General features: G+C 36.9%; 2 protein-coding genes across 5 annotated transcripts; both read left to right on the forward strand.

Moving 5' to 3' along the window:
• Positions 1–429: 429 nt before the first annotated feature.
• On the forward strand, positions 430–7,174 carry LOC113783044 (pre-mRNA-splicing factor CWC25 homolog). Its single transcript, XM_027329059.1, has 4 exons — positions 430–762; positions 852–999; positions 1,609–1,773; positions 6,145–7,174. Exons 1-4 carry the CDS (start codon positions 575–577, stop codon positions 6,922–6,924), a joined length of 1,281 nt encoding a protein of 426 aa, XP_027184860.1. The 5' UTR covers positions 430–574; the 3' UTR covers positions 6,925–7,174.
• A 95-nt stretch (positions 7,175–7,269) lies between these two features.
• Positions 7,270–12,070, forward strand: LOC113783045 (uncharacterized protein At3g52155, chloroplastic). 4 transcript variants are annotated; one of them, XR_003469881.1, is made up of 6 exons: positions 7,270–7,921; positions 9,133–9,232; positions 9,359–9,538; positions 9,609–9,726; positions 11,475–11,632; positions 11,702–12,070. XR_003469881.1 is itself a non-coding variant. In XM_027329060.1 (5 exons), the coding sequence occupies exons 1-5, from the start codon at positions 7,669–7,671 to the stop codon at positions 11,541–11,543; spliced, it is 720 nt and encodes a 239-aa protein (XP_027184861.1). In that variant the 5' UTR covers positions 7,270–7,668; the 3' UTR covers positions 11,544–12,070. The 4 variants fall into 4 exon arrangements, 2 of the variants coding, with proteins under 2 accessions (XP_027184861.1, XP_027184862.1); XR_003469880.1 differs by having other exon boundaries at positions 11,706–12,070; XM_027329060.1 differs by having other exon boundaries at positions 11,475–12,070.
• Positions 12,071–17,381: the final 5,311 nt, after the last annotated feature.

The following is a 17,381-nucleotide window of genomic DNA, read 5'->3' on the forward strand; positions in this document are numbered from 1 at the left end:
AAATATTTTATCATCTTGGGTAAGTTTTAGAAGAGACCTTTGGATACTTTTCAATTGCACTTCAAACATTTTTACATTTTCAAACTATCATTATCTTTGCAGTTGAAATTCAAACATAACCTTTGATCACAACGGATTCTTATATAGTATAATGATAAGGATGTCTCATTGCACATTATTTTTATTGATTCACTATGTAACTTAAGATTTTTCTATTAAAATCACATGATAAAATCATCATACTTCATTTCTTATACTATAAAATATTAAACAATAATTATTAATTATCTTGAATCACAAGTACCAAATTCCCGCGCGTCGCGTGGGCTGTCCCTTCCCAGTAATATTAATACGATACGATGGACCTTTTTGCAACTTTAAATTTTCTTCCTCGGTAAGGTGCTATTTTATAGTAAGATTTTTTATGACTTCGGGGTTCTTGAGGGAAAAACAGTTGCATAATTCCCCGGCGGCGAGCAGAGATCCATCCACCAGTAGAGTAGCTGCACATACATATAGTTGCTAAATTGCAACATATATTGCCGAATTGAAAGAAAAGTTATCTGTGCAGGCGATGGCTCTCAAATTTTTAAACAAGAAAGGCTGGCACACGGGGAGTCTCCGGAATATTGAGAACGTATGGAAGGCGGAACAGAAACATGAAGCGGAGCAGAAAAAGTTGGAGGAGCTGCGCAAGCAGATCCAGGAGGAGAGGGAGCGATCTGAGTTCCGCCTCCTCCAAGAACAAGCTGGTCTCGTCACGTACGTTTCCTATTTGTAATTCCTCTGCATTTTATTACCTTTTTAGGGTTTGTGTATTATTTATCTTTTTTTCTTTTTTTTTCCTACAGCAAGCAAGAGAGGTTGGAATTTCTGTACGACTCCGGATTAGCTGTTGGGAAGGGCAATTCTTCAGGAGGATTTAAGGCTCTTGAATCCTCCTCTCTGAAGACTGATTCTGGGACTGCTCCCTCCTCTGCTACCTCCTCTTCTACCAAGGTAATTTTTTGTTTTTCTTTTACACTGTATTCTTACTGCATATTGTCGTTGTATTGTTCAAGATAAGATATGGTGCTTTTATTCCCATTCAGTTTTTTGATGCATTGAAGACCAAGGTAGTGGGTGGATGTGGTTCTATAAGCTTGTGTGCAAAATCTATATTTTGGGTTTGTTCCTTGATTTTCTGGCTTTTAATATTTTTGTGCCTGCTGTAAAAACCTTCTGTCCCCAGAACAGCGGGAGGGGATATTCGGGTTTTCTGGCATTAATTGTCTGGATTTATTTCTACTCTAATAAGATGAGAAGAGTAGAGTCACTGGTCATAAAGTAACTCACAAAGAACTTCTTTTACTTGCCGATATTAAATCACATTAACTTGGCTTCCATTTCTGTGTAAACCTGCTGTCAATGTTTATATTGAAAATATAATAATTTTTTCTAGATTACGATTTGTATGTCCCACTGAAATTTTAACTGTAGATACAAACTAGTTTAGAATGAAAAATTGAATTGCGGATGGCAGTGTTACGGTTGTTTCAGAAAATTAAGAATTAGTCTTGAGTTGACGAGGTTTTGTGAGTTTCCTGATTTTCTGATTCTCAACTGCAGCAATCATCTGTTCCTGGAGCCCTATTTGAGGAAAAACCACAATCAGCCAATGATGCATGGAGGAAACTCCATTCAGATCCTTTGCTTTTGATCCGTCAGCGGGAGCAAGAAGCCCTTGCTCGTGTTAAAAATAACCCTATTCAGATGGCTATGATCCGCAAATCAGTGAGTTTGCTCTAACTGATGTCTTATGTACATACAAATGAATCATTCCTATAGAACTGATAGCTTGCTGGTAGCTCCTTTGTGACACTAAACATTTGAACCTTTTTTTTTTTTAATACATGTGAGCAATTTATTGTCAGGGGAGGTGGTAATGATTTAAGTTTAATGATCAAGTAGGACACATAGAATGGCAAGGACAACAAGAAATGTAAAAGAACAAAGAGCAGTGAAAAGAGAGAAACAGGTTAGGAGAAAGAATTAGGATTTGTACTGCTTGGTAGGAGGTTTTGAAAATAAATTCTAAGGTAACTTCCTCGATACACATTTTCATGTTTATACAACTCTTGCATCTCTAGGGACTAACTTTAACTATCTAACTAATTGATTACTACCAGTAATTAAGTCTGCCAGCTAGCTGTTGCAATTGATTTGAACTAACAAACTTTCTTTTCCTCTAAAGTGTTTACAAAGATTAGGTAGCCATCGGGGTCATGTCAATTGCTTTTCTTTTAAACAATCATAATTTATAAGATTAAAGTAGGAAACTAAGCTTGCATGAGTAGCCATCTTCCCAGGTTGCATTGTCTAGCTCCAAATTCTCCCAGATGATCAACACCTGGTCAAAAGACTGATTGTTCCTTTTGTATAACCTTTCTATCCATGATTGCTTGTGGATCAACCCTGATGTTCCCTTCTGTTGTTATCTTGTGCAAATCCACACAAACTGGTGCTCCTTTAGTGGACAGTTTCACTATAAATACATGGAAGACATGATGTGCTATAGATGCCCAGGTAACTTTCTTTCTGATGAACTTTTATATTGCTGCCCCCTGCTTCATTGTGACTTGCAGAATCGTAATACCCTTTGCAATAACACCCTTTCTTGTCCCCTCTCAAATGTTACCCTCAGCTCCTTGGATGCAAATGTCATTGTGCTAGAACCTCATTTAATCAACTCGTACAGTTAAGTCCAAGGTTCAAAATCCAGAACATACACATCATGAGTAAAATTACACCCCTGCATATCCCAGTAATCTATTGATTACAGATCAGTTCTTTGCCATCAACGATGTTCACCTTAAAATGCTTGTGATCTTTAACTGATTCGGGGTATAACTGAGCTGCAACTGATTTTACGAAACAATCCATACTGTGTCCATCCAATAGTACTGACATCTCATGCTCCCCATAATGTTCAGTCAACTTAATTGCACTGGAAGGCGGTTCTCCTGAGACCGGATGCAAAGACAGAACCACATTTTTAATTTTTTACTACCACAATCAATGATCACTTCTTCTGTTTCCATCCCTGAGTCCTGCCTCTCCAAGTCCTCTACTAATAACATATGAAACCTCCTTATCCTTGCAAATGTGGCCAGGATCAAACTTATCGCCACTGCTGTAATGCAATTCTACTAGGTGTAATTTTTTGGAAGACTTGTTTTGTGGGCCTATTTGTCCCACCCTCTTGTGACTTGGTATAAAGGTTATTTGCTCCCTTAATCATGTTTTAGTGGAGGATTGACCAGCCTTGATCCCTCAGCTGCTATCTGAGGTTAGGGGTGCAAAGATGCTGGCCTGAATCAAGCTACTAGCAAGCTTGCTCGGTCGAAGCTCGTGCAGCTCGAATAGCTTGACAAGCTTGATTTAAAGCCTATCATGTGAGGCTTGAAAATTTGTTGAGCTTAATAGTATTTTTAATATTCCTTAGTGTGAAATGTTGAAATTATATGAAATACTAATTTATAGCACTCAAGCTCAATTGAGCTGTATTAAGCTTGATTGAGCTAGATCTGATAAAGCTCGAGCTAAAGTATTTTGATTCGAGTAGTTCACTACTCAAGCTTGACTTGACTTGTTTGCAGCCCTGTCTGTGATCAGGGCTAAGCATTCTTGAAGAACACCTTGCATTGGTTTTCAACAAATTGCAAGTTGTGTGCTTGCCACCAAGTCATCTCAAAAGTTGCTTGGACGATAGCTGGTTTATGCATCTTGACTGTGTGTTTAATTTCCTCCTCCAACCCACACAAGAAGCTTTTGATGTAATAAGATTCTGATAATGCTGGAACCTTGATATTACAGCAGCCTTCAACTCTTTGAATTTCTCCAGATAAGCCACCACCGGAGGCCTCTTGCAATTTTATTTATTTATTTTTAGGCCTCTTGCAACTTGGTAAAACCCCTCCATCGTATCATCATCACCCAGCTCTTTAAATTCGTACTCCTGCCTAAATTTCATCAACAGTATCAGTCCTTTATCCCTCAAGCTGCAGTGCAGCCAAATCCTTATGCGCATCAGGGACTTGATGCAACTGAAAAACTTTATAACATTTCCTCCATTTTCCTGGGATTTGACCCATTGAAACTGGGAATATCCAATTTATAGAATACTGACAGGAAAGTGATTCCTATCTGTCTTTGATAAAATTTCCCAATTCAATGCCCTTGATTTCCTGATTAGAAGTTCTTACTGCATGAGTCCTTTTTGCAGAAACAGAGGGATTTTCCCAAATGCCTCCATACAAAAAATGTGACACATGAAACTGGTTAATTTATTGGTAATTGCAGCCAAAACTGTCTGCATTTCAGAACTGTTAATGTCCATCAGGGTCTTTAGTTCTGAGCTGCTGGAGTCCATCTTCTTTTCGAAGAAATGTCTATCAGCAGCTGGAAAAGAACATAGAGCAGAGAAGAGAGAAAAGAAGCAGATTTGGAGAAAAAAATTTGGAGATGTATTGATCAGTAGAAGGTTTAAGCTAACTTTCTCTATAGATATGCTCTTATTTTTAATTGTAAACTAACTTGTAGCTAACTACCAATAAGGCAGAAATTAACTCTGCCAGCTGGCTATAGCAACTAACTCAACTAACAGCTAACTCTCCCTCTCAAGTGTTTAAAAAGATTAAGTAGTCATCCAGGTTATTATAGGGATTGGGGAAGAAAAGATATAATCTGAAGCATGAAGACTGCACAACACTTACCTTTTCCTATGCATAGCAACTGAACTGTTTCTTGGATCCTGATCATAAGGTTCATTACAATATGGTGCAGTGGTATTGGGTAGTCTATAAATGTAAATCAGGATTAGCTGATAATCTGTTCTATGTAAATCATTTTTGCATCTTTTTCTGTCATATGAAGGCTTCAAGAGTTAGTTTTTATATATAGCTTGGTGATGTTAGTTTGTCGTTAGAATGTCACTTATGACTTTTAGGATCTTGGAGACTTAACTCCACTAGTAAGTTTCTGATTTACCGTCACATAGCTGTATTGAAATTAAGATGGTAGAATATGAGGCTCATTCTGATCAACTTGCTGTTTCAAATTTCAAATTATATGTGTGGTGTAACTTCCGTCTCTTTTTGTGACACCTCAATTGGTCTCCCCTTTTGAAGAAGCAATTTAAATGCCACAGAATAGTATCAGAGCTTTTGCCAACTAGTTGGGACTGGATTCTTGGACTGTGGTGTGAAGCCCACTAGGGTTAAATTTTGAGAAATAGATGCTTGACTTTTGACATGGCTTGGGTTTACTTTATAGATGTTCAGACATGAGTTAGGATAATCATATTGTGGTGTATGAATTATTGAGGTTTACATGCATCCAGCTAATTTTGGATTTGGATGTGATCCATGCTGGATAGGGCCTAAGAATTTTGTTAGCCTTCTATATTTGTAGTGATTTATCAGTGCATCATGTAGCAGCTCATGAATTCCATGTAGTTGTAGTAGAGTATTATGAACCATATAGAATATAGAAGTTTGGGGTGCTAATCTTTTAGTTTTTGTGGATTTTGGGACATATATGAGCATATGACAGAATAATGCTTCAAACTAAAATGTTACATATCCTTATGGTTGAAACTTTTGTCTTCAACAATTCATGCATACTGATATGGGTACTTGCTCCATCACTAGATTCACTTCTCCATGAAGAAGAAGGTGATAAAAATAAGGAATGAAAGGAAAACAACCAGAAAAAAGAATTTTTTTCCTCTCTATAACTCAGTAAACTGTTTTTTTTTTTTTTTTTTTTGGCTGGCCATTCTAGCTCTTTACGGCTTAAACAGAAATCAAAAAGTAAATGGCCATCAACTTGTTTGGGGTGTATGTTTTCAAACCCATGATGTTAAGTATCCATGCACGTTTGAGTTGCTTGGTATCTAGCTACAAGTTGTTGAACATATGTTTTCTGTCCCTAGATATTTATGCTTCTTTCCTAGCTGTTCTTAGTGAAATTTGTCACACGCAACCCTTTGATATATGCTAAGTTACATTATCATTAAGTTGCCATGATCCATTGGCTGATCATATGGTTAATTACATTTTCATTAATGTTTTCCGAATAATTATGATTTATGTCACTTTATAGGTTGAAGCTACAAAGAATAAGAAAAAGACTCATGACGAGGATGATGATAAGGCACACAAAAGGAAGCATCATCACAAGAAGAAGCATGAGAAGCAATCATCATCTGGGCACCATTCTGGCTCAGAAAATGCTGGTTCAGAAAAGAAAAGAAGAAAGTCTAGTGGCCACAAAGGTTCGCGTAGTATATTACCGAGTTCAGAAGAAGAAACTGATTGGGACATTGAGAGGAAGAGAATATCTAAAAAATCTACGCACAAAGAACATGGGCCCGGTTTCTTACTGGAGTCAACAACTAAGAAAAATGTCAGACAACAAAGAGGAAAAGGGATTCAGAATGATTTTCAGCATGAAGAAACTTGTTCCGCAGGATACATGGACCCTGTTCCCATGAACCAGGGAAAAAGAGAGCGAAAAATTCCTCAAAGCAATGTTGGTGATTCTTCTGATACTGTAAGAAGGAATGAGGCAATCAACAGGCGTCGAAATCCTGTTGAACTTTCTGAAGAAGAGAGAGCTGCAAGGTTGCAGGAGATGCAGATGGACGCGGAACTCCACGAGGAGCAGAGATGGAAACGTCTAAAAAAGGCAGAGGAAAATGATGCTCGGGAAGCTGTTAGAGCAGGGATACCCAAGGGTAGTAACTTCCTGGATGCTGTTCAAAAAAGCGTCTATGGTACGGACAAGGGTGGATCAGCAACCATAGAAGAGAGCGTCCGTCGGCGAACACATTATTTGCAGGGCAGATCAGAAGCCACAGAAAGAAATGCATTTCGCCGATAAGAAGTTTTAGTGCAAGAAATATTGGCTTCATTTAAGATGCGCTTTTTATCGGGCTTTTTAAAGATAAATGGTTACTGTAACAAGTTTTTTGGATAGATGTATATATATTTGTGCATGATGATAAAAAGAGATGATCGGACAAGGTGTTTGGAGTTTTCTAAAAATGTGAACTTGAAAAACAGTTCAGAGACTTTAGAATGTGTCATCTTATCTCCTAAGAATAAAAATTCTGAAGAGAATTAGCGGCTCATGTGCAAATGTCTACTAGAACGTGTTTTGATTCTTTTGTGGTCCGGGTCGGATCCTGTCCATATTCCATTCACTCTGGGCGTAGTGCGTCTGTATTTGTACAAGTAGTTCTTGCGCTCAGAGATAATTGAAGAACCCCCCTCGATTGAAAACTTAGTGCGAAGCTTGCATGAATGTTAAACTTCCGATCCGAGACGTCTGTGCTTGGGGTAACGATAAACAATATTGATACCTGGTAAGACGGGTATAGAAAGCCAACTCCGATCCGCAAAGAACCAGGCCCCTCCAAGGTCATAGAAAGAATGGTAAAGAAATTTCTGGAAAAGGACCATAAACTTCGCGGTTTTAGACGCTGCAACACTTCACATGGGAGAGAGTTAAGCGGGTAGTGCAACTGGCTCAGCAGCGTGCACTAAGTACTAGAAACTGTACTATTACTACTCCTTTCAGTTGAAAGCAAAGGGAAAGAAACATCACGACAACCAGATAACCACCATGAATGCCTGTCCAGCAACAACTGCCCTTCCCGGTACATTCTATGCTATGGTAAAAAGAAAATCTGGGGGGTCGTCCTTCCCTTCCACCCGCTGCACATATACAAAGCGCCGCTACCCAATTTCCCTGGCGACCGGGTCGGTTGTCGTAGAGACTACTCCATCTCAGCAGGAAACTAATTCTAATTCAGTTGTTCGCCGCCTCATTTTGCTCCGTCATGCCGATAGTAGTTGGGAAAATCGCTCCCTCCGAGGTATTAGGTATCCCAGTGCTCATTATTTGCCTCTTGTTTATCGTTTTTAATTCTATCCAACTATGGATATACATACCAACATTTCTTAGATACCTACCGCACTGCAACTTTATGATTCTTCCTCAACTTCCCTTCAATCGAGGATTCTTTATTTTTCGCCTGCCTTTGTCATCGTTTCCCAAGCGACTATTATATGCTTTTTCTGAACAAGCAAGTAATTTTTGGGGTTATGGTACCGATAACATTATACTTACCTAGTGGGAGAGCATGCTATGAACAAGATTTTATTGTAAAAGACAGGTTGGAACGATATACTGATTGACCTTAACTCTCGTTCATCGGTTGCAAGTATACTCTGACCTTAACGCAAATCTTGTTTAGTTACGTCTGGACTTTTACCTTTGCTTATATCAAGCACCAGTTGACTAGAGAATTAAGTAATTAAATAACTATATGTAAGTAGTTATTACGTTGCCTTCAATTTATTCATGTATATATGGGAGGAAAGGTTTCTCAACCTTTTGCCAACAATTTACATCGATTGAGCAGAAAAAGTGGCAAGATCATGCAGGATTGTAGATTTTGTAAAGGATCCTTTATTTATTTTGTAAAAAGAAGAACAAGAAGAAGAAATCTATGACATATTGAGTTCAAATATTCATGATCAATGGGGAATTCTTTGTGTTGCCTGAGAAAATATAACTAAAATCAATCTTTTGGTTTTGGGAGGGTTGTTTTGGTGGGGTGGGTGGGAGTGGGGAGGAGGAAAAGGAGAATAACAAGAAAAGTTCAAAATTCGGGATCCAACTTTCTTTCTTGAAGGGTTAGTGAAGGAATTATACCTAAGTCAAAAAGTATGACATAGCAGCCTTTCCGAGCGAGCCTCTGGGATCTCCTGTAAACCCCCATGATGTGGTAAAGGGAGGATATTAGGGGAAGTTTAGCTTATTACTGGAAGTGGAAGATGGTCTAGCTAATTATGAGCTCAATGTCCGAAAGTGCATGCTGTTTGACTCAATATTGATGTTCGTGCAGCATTGTCTCCTTATGCGTCTAACTGTACCTGTGGAAATTGTAAGATAAACAGATTTATTCTTGTTTCTGTAGCATTTGCTCTCTCTGAGATCTGAATATGCAAATAGACTGAGACAACTGCTAAGAAAACAATTTTCCAACTTCTTAACTGGCTTTCAACTAACTTTCTTCCATAGATCATGATCGCCCATTGACTAAAAATGGACGAGAAGATGCCATTAAAGTCTCCCAGAAGCTTCAATTGTTGGGCTGGATACCTGAACTTATTTTATCTAGGTTTGTATTCTCAAGGGAGAGTTAATTTGCAATAAATAGGATGTGCGTATTCTCAGTGACCACTTATTTCTATTAAATGAATTGCTGTATTTGGACACTGTGTCCTCTAACTTTGAATTGGTATAGTGATTCCCGACGAACGAGGGAAACACTGAACATTATGCGAAAAGAGGTTCGAGGGTTTTTGGAAGCTGAGGTACATTTCCTTTCAAGCTTTTATTCAGTTGCAGCCATGGATGGTCAGACAGCAGAGCACCTTCGACAGGCTATAAGTGAATACTCAACAGATGAAATATTAACCGTCATGTGAGTTCTGCTGAATGAAACTTCTTCTTTGGCTTTCCATGGCACTGGGGCTTTTTATTTGGTTGTACAGGTGCATGGGACATAATAAGGGATGGGAGGAGGCTGCATCAACATTTTCAGGTGTCTCTGTTGAACTGAAGACTTGTAATGCTGCTTTGCTTGAAGCTGCTGGAAAAACATGGGAAGAAGTAAGATATAGTTTTGCACTATTTCAACTTTAACACTATCAATATTTTGCATATTTGAAGACTGTCTTTCTTTGCAATTTTCTTAGCCCACTATGGTTTTATACACCAACTTTTGTGGAATATAAAAATTCAACTTTTTTTTGGAGACATTGATATGTTTCAGTGAGTGCTCTGGATAGAGTTAGAAAGATATTTTGACCTAAAAAATCACTTATGGGGAGTGCTTTGGGATTTGTGTGCAGAACTGGCAAGCTACTAATATTTAATGTTGACTTTTAAGGATTGGCGCTAGATTTTGGACATTCAGAAGACAAATGAAATCATATAAAATCGAATATGGGGAATATTTTACAAGGCAAATTTCCTAGCTGCAAAGAGAAAATAGTGGTGGGATTGGTTAAGAACTTGCCACACTGGAAATCAAATTGAAATCCCGTTATCTTTCCTACATAATTTTCTGATGGTGCAGATGATTGTAATTGAACTGGCTCAGTTGCTGCGTAGCACAACTTTGGTAAGAGAACTGCATAGTTTCTCCAATACCTCTCTCTATGTTAACTAGCTACTAAGTAACTTGTTAACTCTGTCTCTAAAAAAAATACCCTGAAGTTGTTTTTAGTAGTGCAAGCTAGCCTCCCAGTAGCGGCCACACTCCTTGCAAGAAATAATTAATCCTAATTGATGGAGAGTGGAGACCTTTGGGAGATTCCTCCAGCGACTTTGCTGGCAACGTCACCACCCCTTGCAAGAAATAAAAAAACCCCAGTATATGGACTTCATGAGAGGATTTCTCTCTCAATGTTGGATGAACTTCTTGTTCTAATTGCTTTTTACTTTGCTAATGAAAAATTACTTTTATCTCCAGATGAAATTGTTCTTTTTTCCATAAGTGAAAAACAATGGTTATAGGAAGAAATATTATTTGGAATAGCTATTGAAGCACTTTTTGTGATGTGATGTATGTAAGATAAAAAGGTTGTTGGGAAGGTAAAAAGTTGATTGGGAATTGTAATTGTGATGCGAGCAAAATAATATTTGGGAAAAAATTGCTATCCAAACACATTCGTAGTCTGAAGATGGGGCTGCCATGGCAGATTTGATGGGACGAGAGTGGAAGGAGGTCACCAATCAGCAAGACACATGGGGAAAGGCATGTAGTCCATCAAGGTTGGTGGTTGTTGTAGTGGACTGGTGGGGGTGGTGGTGGGGCAGCCGGGAGGTGTGATGAGAGGGCTGTCACAGATGAGGTTGAGTCTGGTCTGGTGGAATAAACTAGCTTTTCATTTTAAGCATACAAACACCCAACAATCATTGGAAAACCAATCATTTTCTTATGATGCTTAATATTTTCTTAAGAAAATGTTCTACGTTTTACCAAACGGACATGAAGTCAAAGAAATTACGGTAGCTCTGTAGATCTCAGGGGGTCTGTGTTACTATTGCCAAATCTCAATAAACACCATCAAAGTTAAGATGTTTGAGAAGCTATTGAAAACAGTAAACAATAATGCACATGGCTATTGAGTTGGTCTTTTCTTGCAATTATGATAGTTCACTATGTTTGATCTATTTACGAATTTTTGGTTTGCATAGTTTTGCTATTGGGTTTGTAATTAGGAGCCTTGATTTGCAGTTGTGCAATGTGATGCCCATTTGAGGTAATGGGTAGTGGGGTTGGTTCAATTTTTATGCTTGGGGAGCTATGCTGTTGACAGTAGGCTGTTACACTTGGTTTCTTTCACTTGCAGGCATTTGCTTTGGCAGGAATCGGTGGCTGGAAGCTTCATGGCATTGTTAAGCCGGATGCTGGTCTTTAAGATTTCTCGGTAGCAAGGACAAATTACCAGATTCCTATATTCTACATGGTTCCTTCCATCTGAAGTGACAATCCCCGATTAGGAGAATGGTAAGAGTAAGTCTAGGAAGTTCCTGTTGCAAACTACTATTAACCAGTTTTTATATTATTGATGTGAAGGAAGATCATAAAGTTCTCTCCGAAGTCCAAAGATTCTCCTAGTATTGGAAATGAGAGCTGTGACCATTTGGATGCATTCTTGCCTGCAAAACACTGAGCGTGTTGCAAAATGTAAAGCCATTGTGGATTTTTTTCTGCACTCCTCCTTCCAGCGACATGTTTGTGGGCATTGAAACGCTTCTTTTGAGCTATTTATGCTTCAGGAGATTTGACTAAAGGATCAAAGTTCTGGTGAAATCTTATGCTGCTGATTTAGCATAAAATGAATGCCCAAAATTCAAAAAACACTTAGTGAAGTTTGTTGCTGTTTTGGACTTACTTTTCCTTTTCTTTCTACAAGCTCTTATTGTCAAGGAAACTGGTTATTCACGTACTATTTATTTTGAATACAATGTGAACCTTAAGAAGTTTTTTTGTACTTATAAAATTGGACAAAAAAGCGAAACATATCTTTCCATTAGATTTCCCTAAAACAAGTAAAATGTAACCAGTTAATCAAATGGTACTGAAATGAAGCAAGATAAATTTTGATTCCAAGTAGTTATTAGCATAAAGAAAAGAACATAATTATAAGCATGATGTACATTTTCTCGAATTAATATTATAACGAGTAAATGGCTATAATAGTCATTAAAATATTCAAAATGACACGAGTTGATCACCAAATTTTTTTTTAGTCAAAAAGTCACTGAACTCCCTACAACGAGTCTTTAAGGTCATTTTGATCAATTTAGCTGGTAAATCAACCAGAAAAAAAAAAAGCCAAACTTGACCTAGTATTGTATTGCTGCTGACGGATGATCTCGCAGCCTGATATGATAGCACCCAGAAATCACGTCTGGGAGAGCTGACCTAATATTCCCTCTCTATCTATCAATGCTCCCTGACTTTCTGAAATTCGTACCAATGCCTCAAACTATAAATACCTTCCATTCTCACACTCAAAGGTAAGACATCTAGACATGGTTACGCTAACTTAGACATCGCAGTTATTTCAGGGGACAAAGTCCCAACCCTGTGCCTTTATTCCTTATTATGTTTGCACCAAGAAACTCGGATTGGACAGCTCGGCCTCACTGGCTTCCTGCTTGCACGGTTATTATAGGAATTTTCCAAGTATATTTGCAAGAATAATTTTTTGAATTTTCATGTTTTATCACATTACCATTGCATCCTGCAATTTAGGCATAATTTGTTAATTTTTCATTTGAGCAATTGTTTCAATAAATCTGGATGCCCTACTAATGTTTAGTGTATTGCTTCAATAAACTACCCAATATACTGTTAAAAACAAAACTACCTAATATTTCATAATATGCGTATGAAATATCCGTTCATGTTAATAGATTTTCAAACATAACAAGTATCTTACGGTTTCTTTTTATATTAGTATTAGTTGTGAATTTATGCAAGTATGAATAATTCAAAAAATAAAATAAATTTCTTACATATTCATGAAAAATTTTTACTGTTCAAGTATTTTATTAATCTTTGAATCAATTATTTTATATGATTAAAAACCTAAAACCATATACCAAAGATGCAAAAACATATTTTCTCCTTGAATGAATATAATTTCTAGCAACTTTAATAAAGTAACAATTAAAATAACACCACATAAAGTTAATACATGTGGATAAAATAAATTAAGTGAATTTATAAATAACAATAAAGTTTTTTAGAAGATAGAGTAAAATCATAATAAAATATAATTCAAATTTATTTAAAAAGGATTAAGTTGTTAGAAAAGAGAGAAAATATGAGAAAATTGGTATAAAAAGTATCGGGTATGAACATGGGTAAAATCCATGTATCAATTCGCTTAACATAGGCAAACCACTTAGGGTGTGTTTTAGTAAGTATTGATAGTGTGAGAACCCTAAAATTTTTACATTTTCTTAGCCTTTTGTTTATTCTCACTTCCTCTTGTTAAGTGAAAATGTGTTAACCATTTGTTTTCAACAAATGAAGGTTTTGATATTACGTGTATTTGGGTGAACGAAATGTATATACGTGTATGTGTTGGAAGTACGGTTGAGCGCGGCAATTGAATTAGGATTATTTTATTTCTTTGCCTACATTTTATACTTTCCTTAGAAATATTAAAATTTTTATGCATTTTTACAAGCAAGTACAGTTTTAAATTCATTTTTCTAGTATGAGTTAGTGGACGTTAAATTTGAAACGCATTATCGATGTGGGGCCCGCTAGTGCGATAAATGTGGTGATTAAGAGTGAGTTTTAGATGATATTAAGTGTGTGATTAGAAGTGATAATAATAAGTTAGTGTATTAGAAGATAAAACCCTAGTATACGCGATTTAAGGAAAAACGGCTAGAACCGACGGGTAACGTTCACTATCGATTGAACACACCACTTGACTACCACTTCCCTACCACCACATACCTTTGATATTGTTGCAAAATATTTCCCTCATCCTCAGTCCTTATAGCCGAAAATGTTGACTCAAAATGCAAGGAAAAGAAAAAAATTTTGGATGGATTTTGGTGGTGCCACTTGTTGGCCATCTATGGCCCTTTGACCAAACCCTTTTGTCTTGCCTTCTTATCTTTCATTTGAGCTCATTCTTCATCATTTTTTTTCTGGTTTGGCCTAGAGCAAGGAGAGGGAGGAGAGTGAAGAGAGTTTTCCATTTCCAACCTTGAATCCAACCTTTGTAAGTGAGAACAAGAAAAATTAAATCGATTAATCACTAGTTTGGAAGCTTGGGAAGCTTAAGGAACCAAAAATTTCAAGGAGTAGTAGAGGATCACTCTTGCAAGGTCTTGTCTTGAGGTATAATGGCTGATCACTCTTTCTTTCTCCATTAATCATGATTAAGTTGGGTATTAATGTTAGAGTTGTGCTTGTGATGCTTGTTTCAAATGGTTTTGATGATTGGAGGAACGAATATTGAGTTAGGGTTTTGATTTATTCACTCATATTTCTTGTGGGTTAGGTGTTATATGGTATATAATCTTGTAAAGGAGAAAGTAGTGGTAATTTTAAGGTAAAAATGTGAATTATGGCTTGACTATAACAAAAGTCCAGATTTCTGGAAATTCAAGTTTCAGTTCTGCCCGGTTCCAGTTTGTGATGTTAGAGACCGAATTAGACTTAGTATAAAACATGAAAATTGTAGAGAATAATGTTTTATAGTTGTCTACAAAATTTCAGCTCAATCGGAGCAACGTAGCCTATGAAAAGACAAAAATACCCCTGACTCTCATAGGTTTAGTCCAGTGGACAATTTTGATATTTCATAATGCTAACCGTGTCTGTTCACCCTGATGTGTACTGAATTAGCCTTTGGCCAACACACGAAAGTTGTAGTGATGTGTTTTAGCTTTCCAATGCCCCTGAAATCACCTCGTTTGGACTTCGGTAGCATGAGTTATTGTCATTTACGCATAAGGCGGTTAACAAGCCCGAATGTGAGATTCTGGTTCTGTTATTTGAGATTTTGACTTAGATACACTACAAACTGGACTGAGTGGTTTTCAACAAAATTGTAGGCCTTTGTCTTAGCTTCGAAATGGTATAACTTTCACCCCAATCCGATAAGCGTAGCCTCGGTTGTGTCCGTTACGCAAAACAACGTCAAATCTGTCTTTTGTTTCTTGACTTAACCTTCATTTCCGCACATGCTCCTAACTTGATTTTGTACTTGTATGATTTGGAGCCTATGGAATGGCTATTGAAATGAGATGATTTTGTGTATGACTTTGGGATTGATTGAGGAAAAGAATGAAGCCATAAATAGCTGAAAAATGGATAAATACAAAGGGCGTGCTGCCCAAATTTACGCTTAAGAATTAGGTAGATATACTTGCGACTTGAGTAAGGTTTGAGAGCGAATACCACGTGAACCATCTAGGGTATGTACGGCTTCTTTTATCGAGGTATATAAGTTAGAATTCGGCCGAAACTTGTACCTTTGGAAAAATGAAATTTTCGACTAATAGAAATACGTTTCTTTGTCACTTCGACCCAAATGGAGATTTTAAAGTTTACGAGTGAGTATAAGTTTTATAAATATTTTACTTATGTCCTTTGGTTTAAATGTACTCTTTTCACTATCAAAATCATATTTATACCTTGTACTAGTACGTATTCGAATTTTCTTTGAATCACTTACATCCTTGATGGTTGAAACATAATGTGTTCTTTTGATTATATTAGGGTTCCTTGGTGATTGAGGGTGTTATCCGAAAGGATATTTTGGACGTTATTTTGCGTAAATAGGTGAGTGTTCCTTGTTTGTTATATTTTCCTTGACTTCATGGCTTGTGTTATTGTTTGACAATGTGTTAAGTTCTTTCAAGGATTTCTAAAACGAGTTTTTTAGGCGAGTGTGTATTTTATCGCGCTCGACCTAAATAAAATGTGAAATTTTTAATGATTTAATGATTGAAACGTTACATGTGCATGAATGTAAACCTTTTGGCTGAACTGATCCCTGTCCTGGGTGAATATTTGGTATACTCGAGTATTACCTTGTTGTCGGGTGGAGCCTGGCCAACGTCCAGGAGGTGGTGAATGAAATGAATGAACGAATGTCAATGCAAATGAGGGATTTTACTTATCGAAATGCATTTTCAAATGATTGGAGGAATAAGGGAATGAAAGGAGAATGAACGAATGGCTCCCTGTGAGCCCGTATCCTTTTAATGAATGTTATTATCGCTTTATATTGTCATGTTTCTTGAATTACTTGCTATCTATGGTTAATGTATTGAACTGTTTATTTGTTTGTGTGTTTGGAACCTCACTAAGTTTCTACCTCATTTCGTTAGTTTTGTTTTCCTTAACAGGGGATGCGAGTAAGGACGAGAGCTCTGTATCGACTAGTCTAGTCTAGTTCTTTTGATTCTTTTGTAATGGTTCTCGCTCTAGCATTTGGCAAGGGTTGGATGTATGAAGAATTGAGAACTTTTGTACATTTGATTTTGTAATTCCTTTTGAGATAGAAAAGTCTAAGTATATGTTCTAAGCTTGGAATCGTTATTATACTTTGTCTTGTGGTTTTGTTTCGATTTTATCTGAGGTGAATGATTGAGTCCTGGCGAGAGTTGGACAGGCGGTCCGCCGAACCCTTTGGTTCGTCTTAGGGGAAGGTGGGGTTGTCACAGATAGGCTCAAGATGGGGCAGACTATCAAACTGTACGATCCTTTTAGGTTTAAAAAATCACGGACCAAGCTCGGTCATTTTACTTAATTAGGTTTTTGGCTCAAAATAGGCTTGTCCAAACTAAAAATTTTTCACTTTCTGTCATTTTACAAAACTATTAATTAAAAATGCAATCTGGGAACTAAAATGTAATAGTTTATCTTTGCTTTTTTTTTTCGTAAGGGAGAGGGTTTGAATCCAAAATCTCTTACTTACAACTTTTTCTATCCTATCAGTCAACCCAACCATTCCCTCGCAATTGTTTAACTTTGCTAAAATTTGAATACAGAATATTTCTGAAAAAGTGAATTGCTGCATTTTAAGTATTTAATTGAAAGTAGATACATAACTATGTTTAGTTTAAGGCTTATAATCATGCAAAAAGTTTGATTACTTTCTCGAGTAATAGTTTTTTGGGTGCATTGCAATAGTTGATGAATATTACCTAATTATTATAATAAATTACTGTGAAATGATTTTTTGTTGGGTAAAAATTGTTGTGGAAGAATG

This window comes from Coffea eugenioides, chromosome 9, assembly GCF_003713205.1.
Source record: "Coffea eugenioides isolate CCC68of chromosome 9, Ceug_1.0, whole genome shotgun sequence".
In the NCBI taxonomy this organism is placed as follows: domain Eukaryota; kingdom Viridiplantae; phylum Streptophyta; class Magnoliopsida; order Gentianales; family Rubiaceae; genus Coffea; species Coffea eugenioides.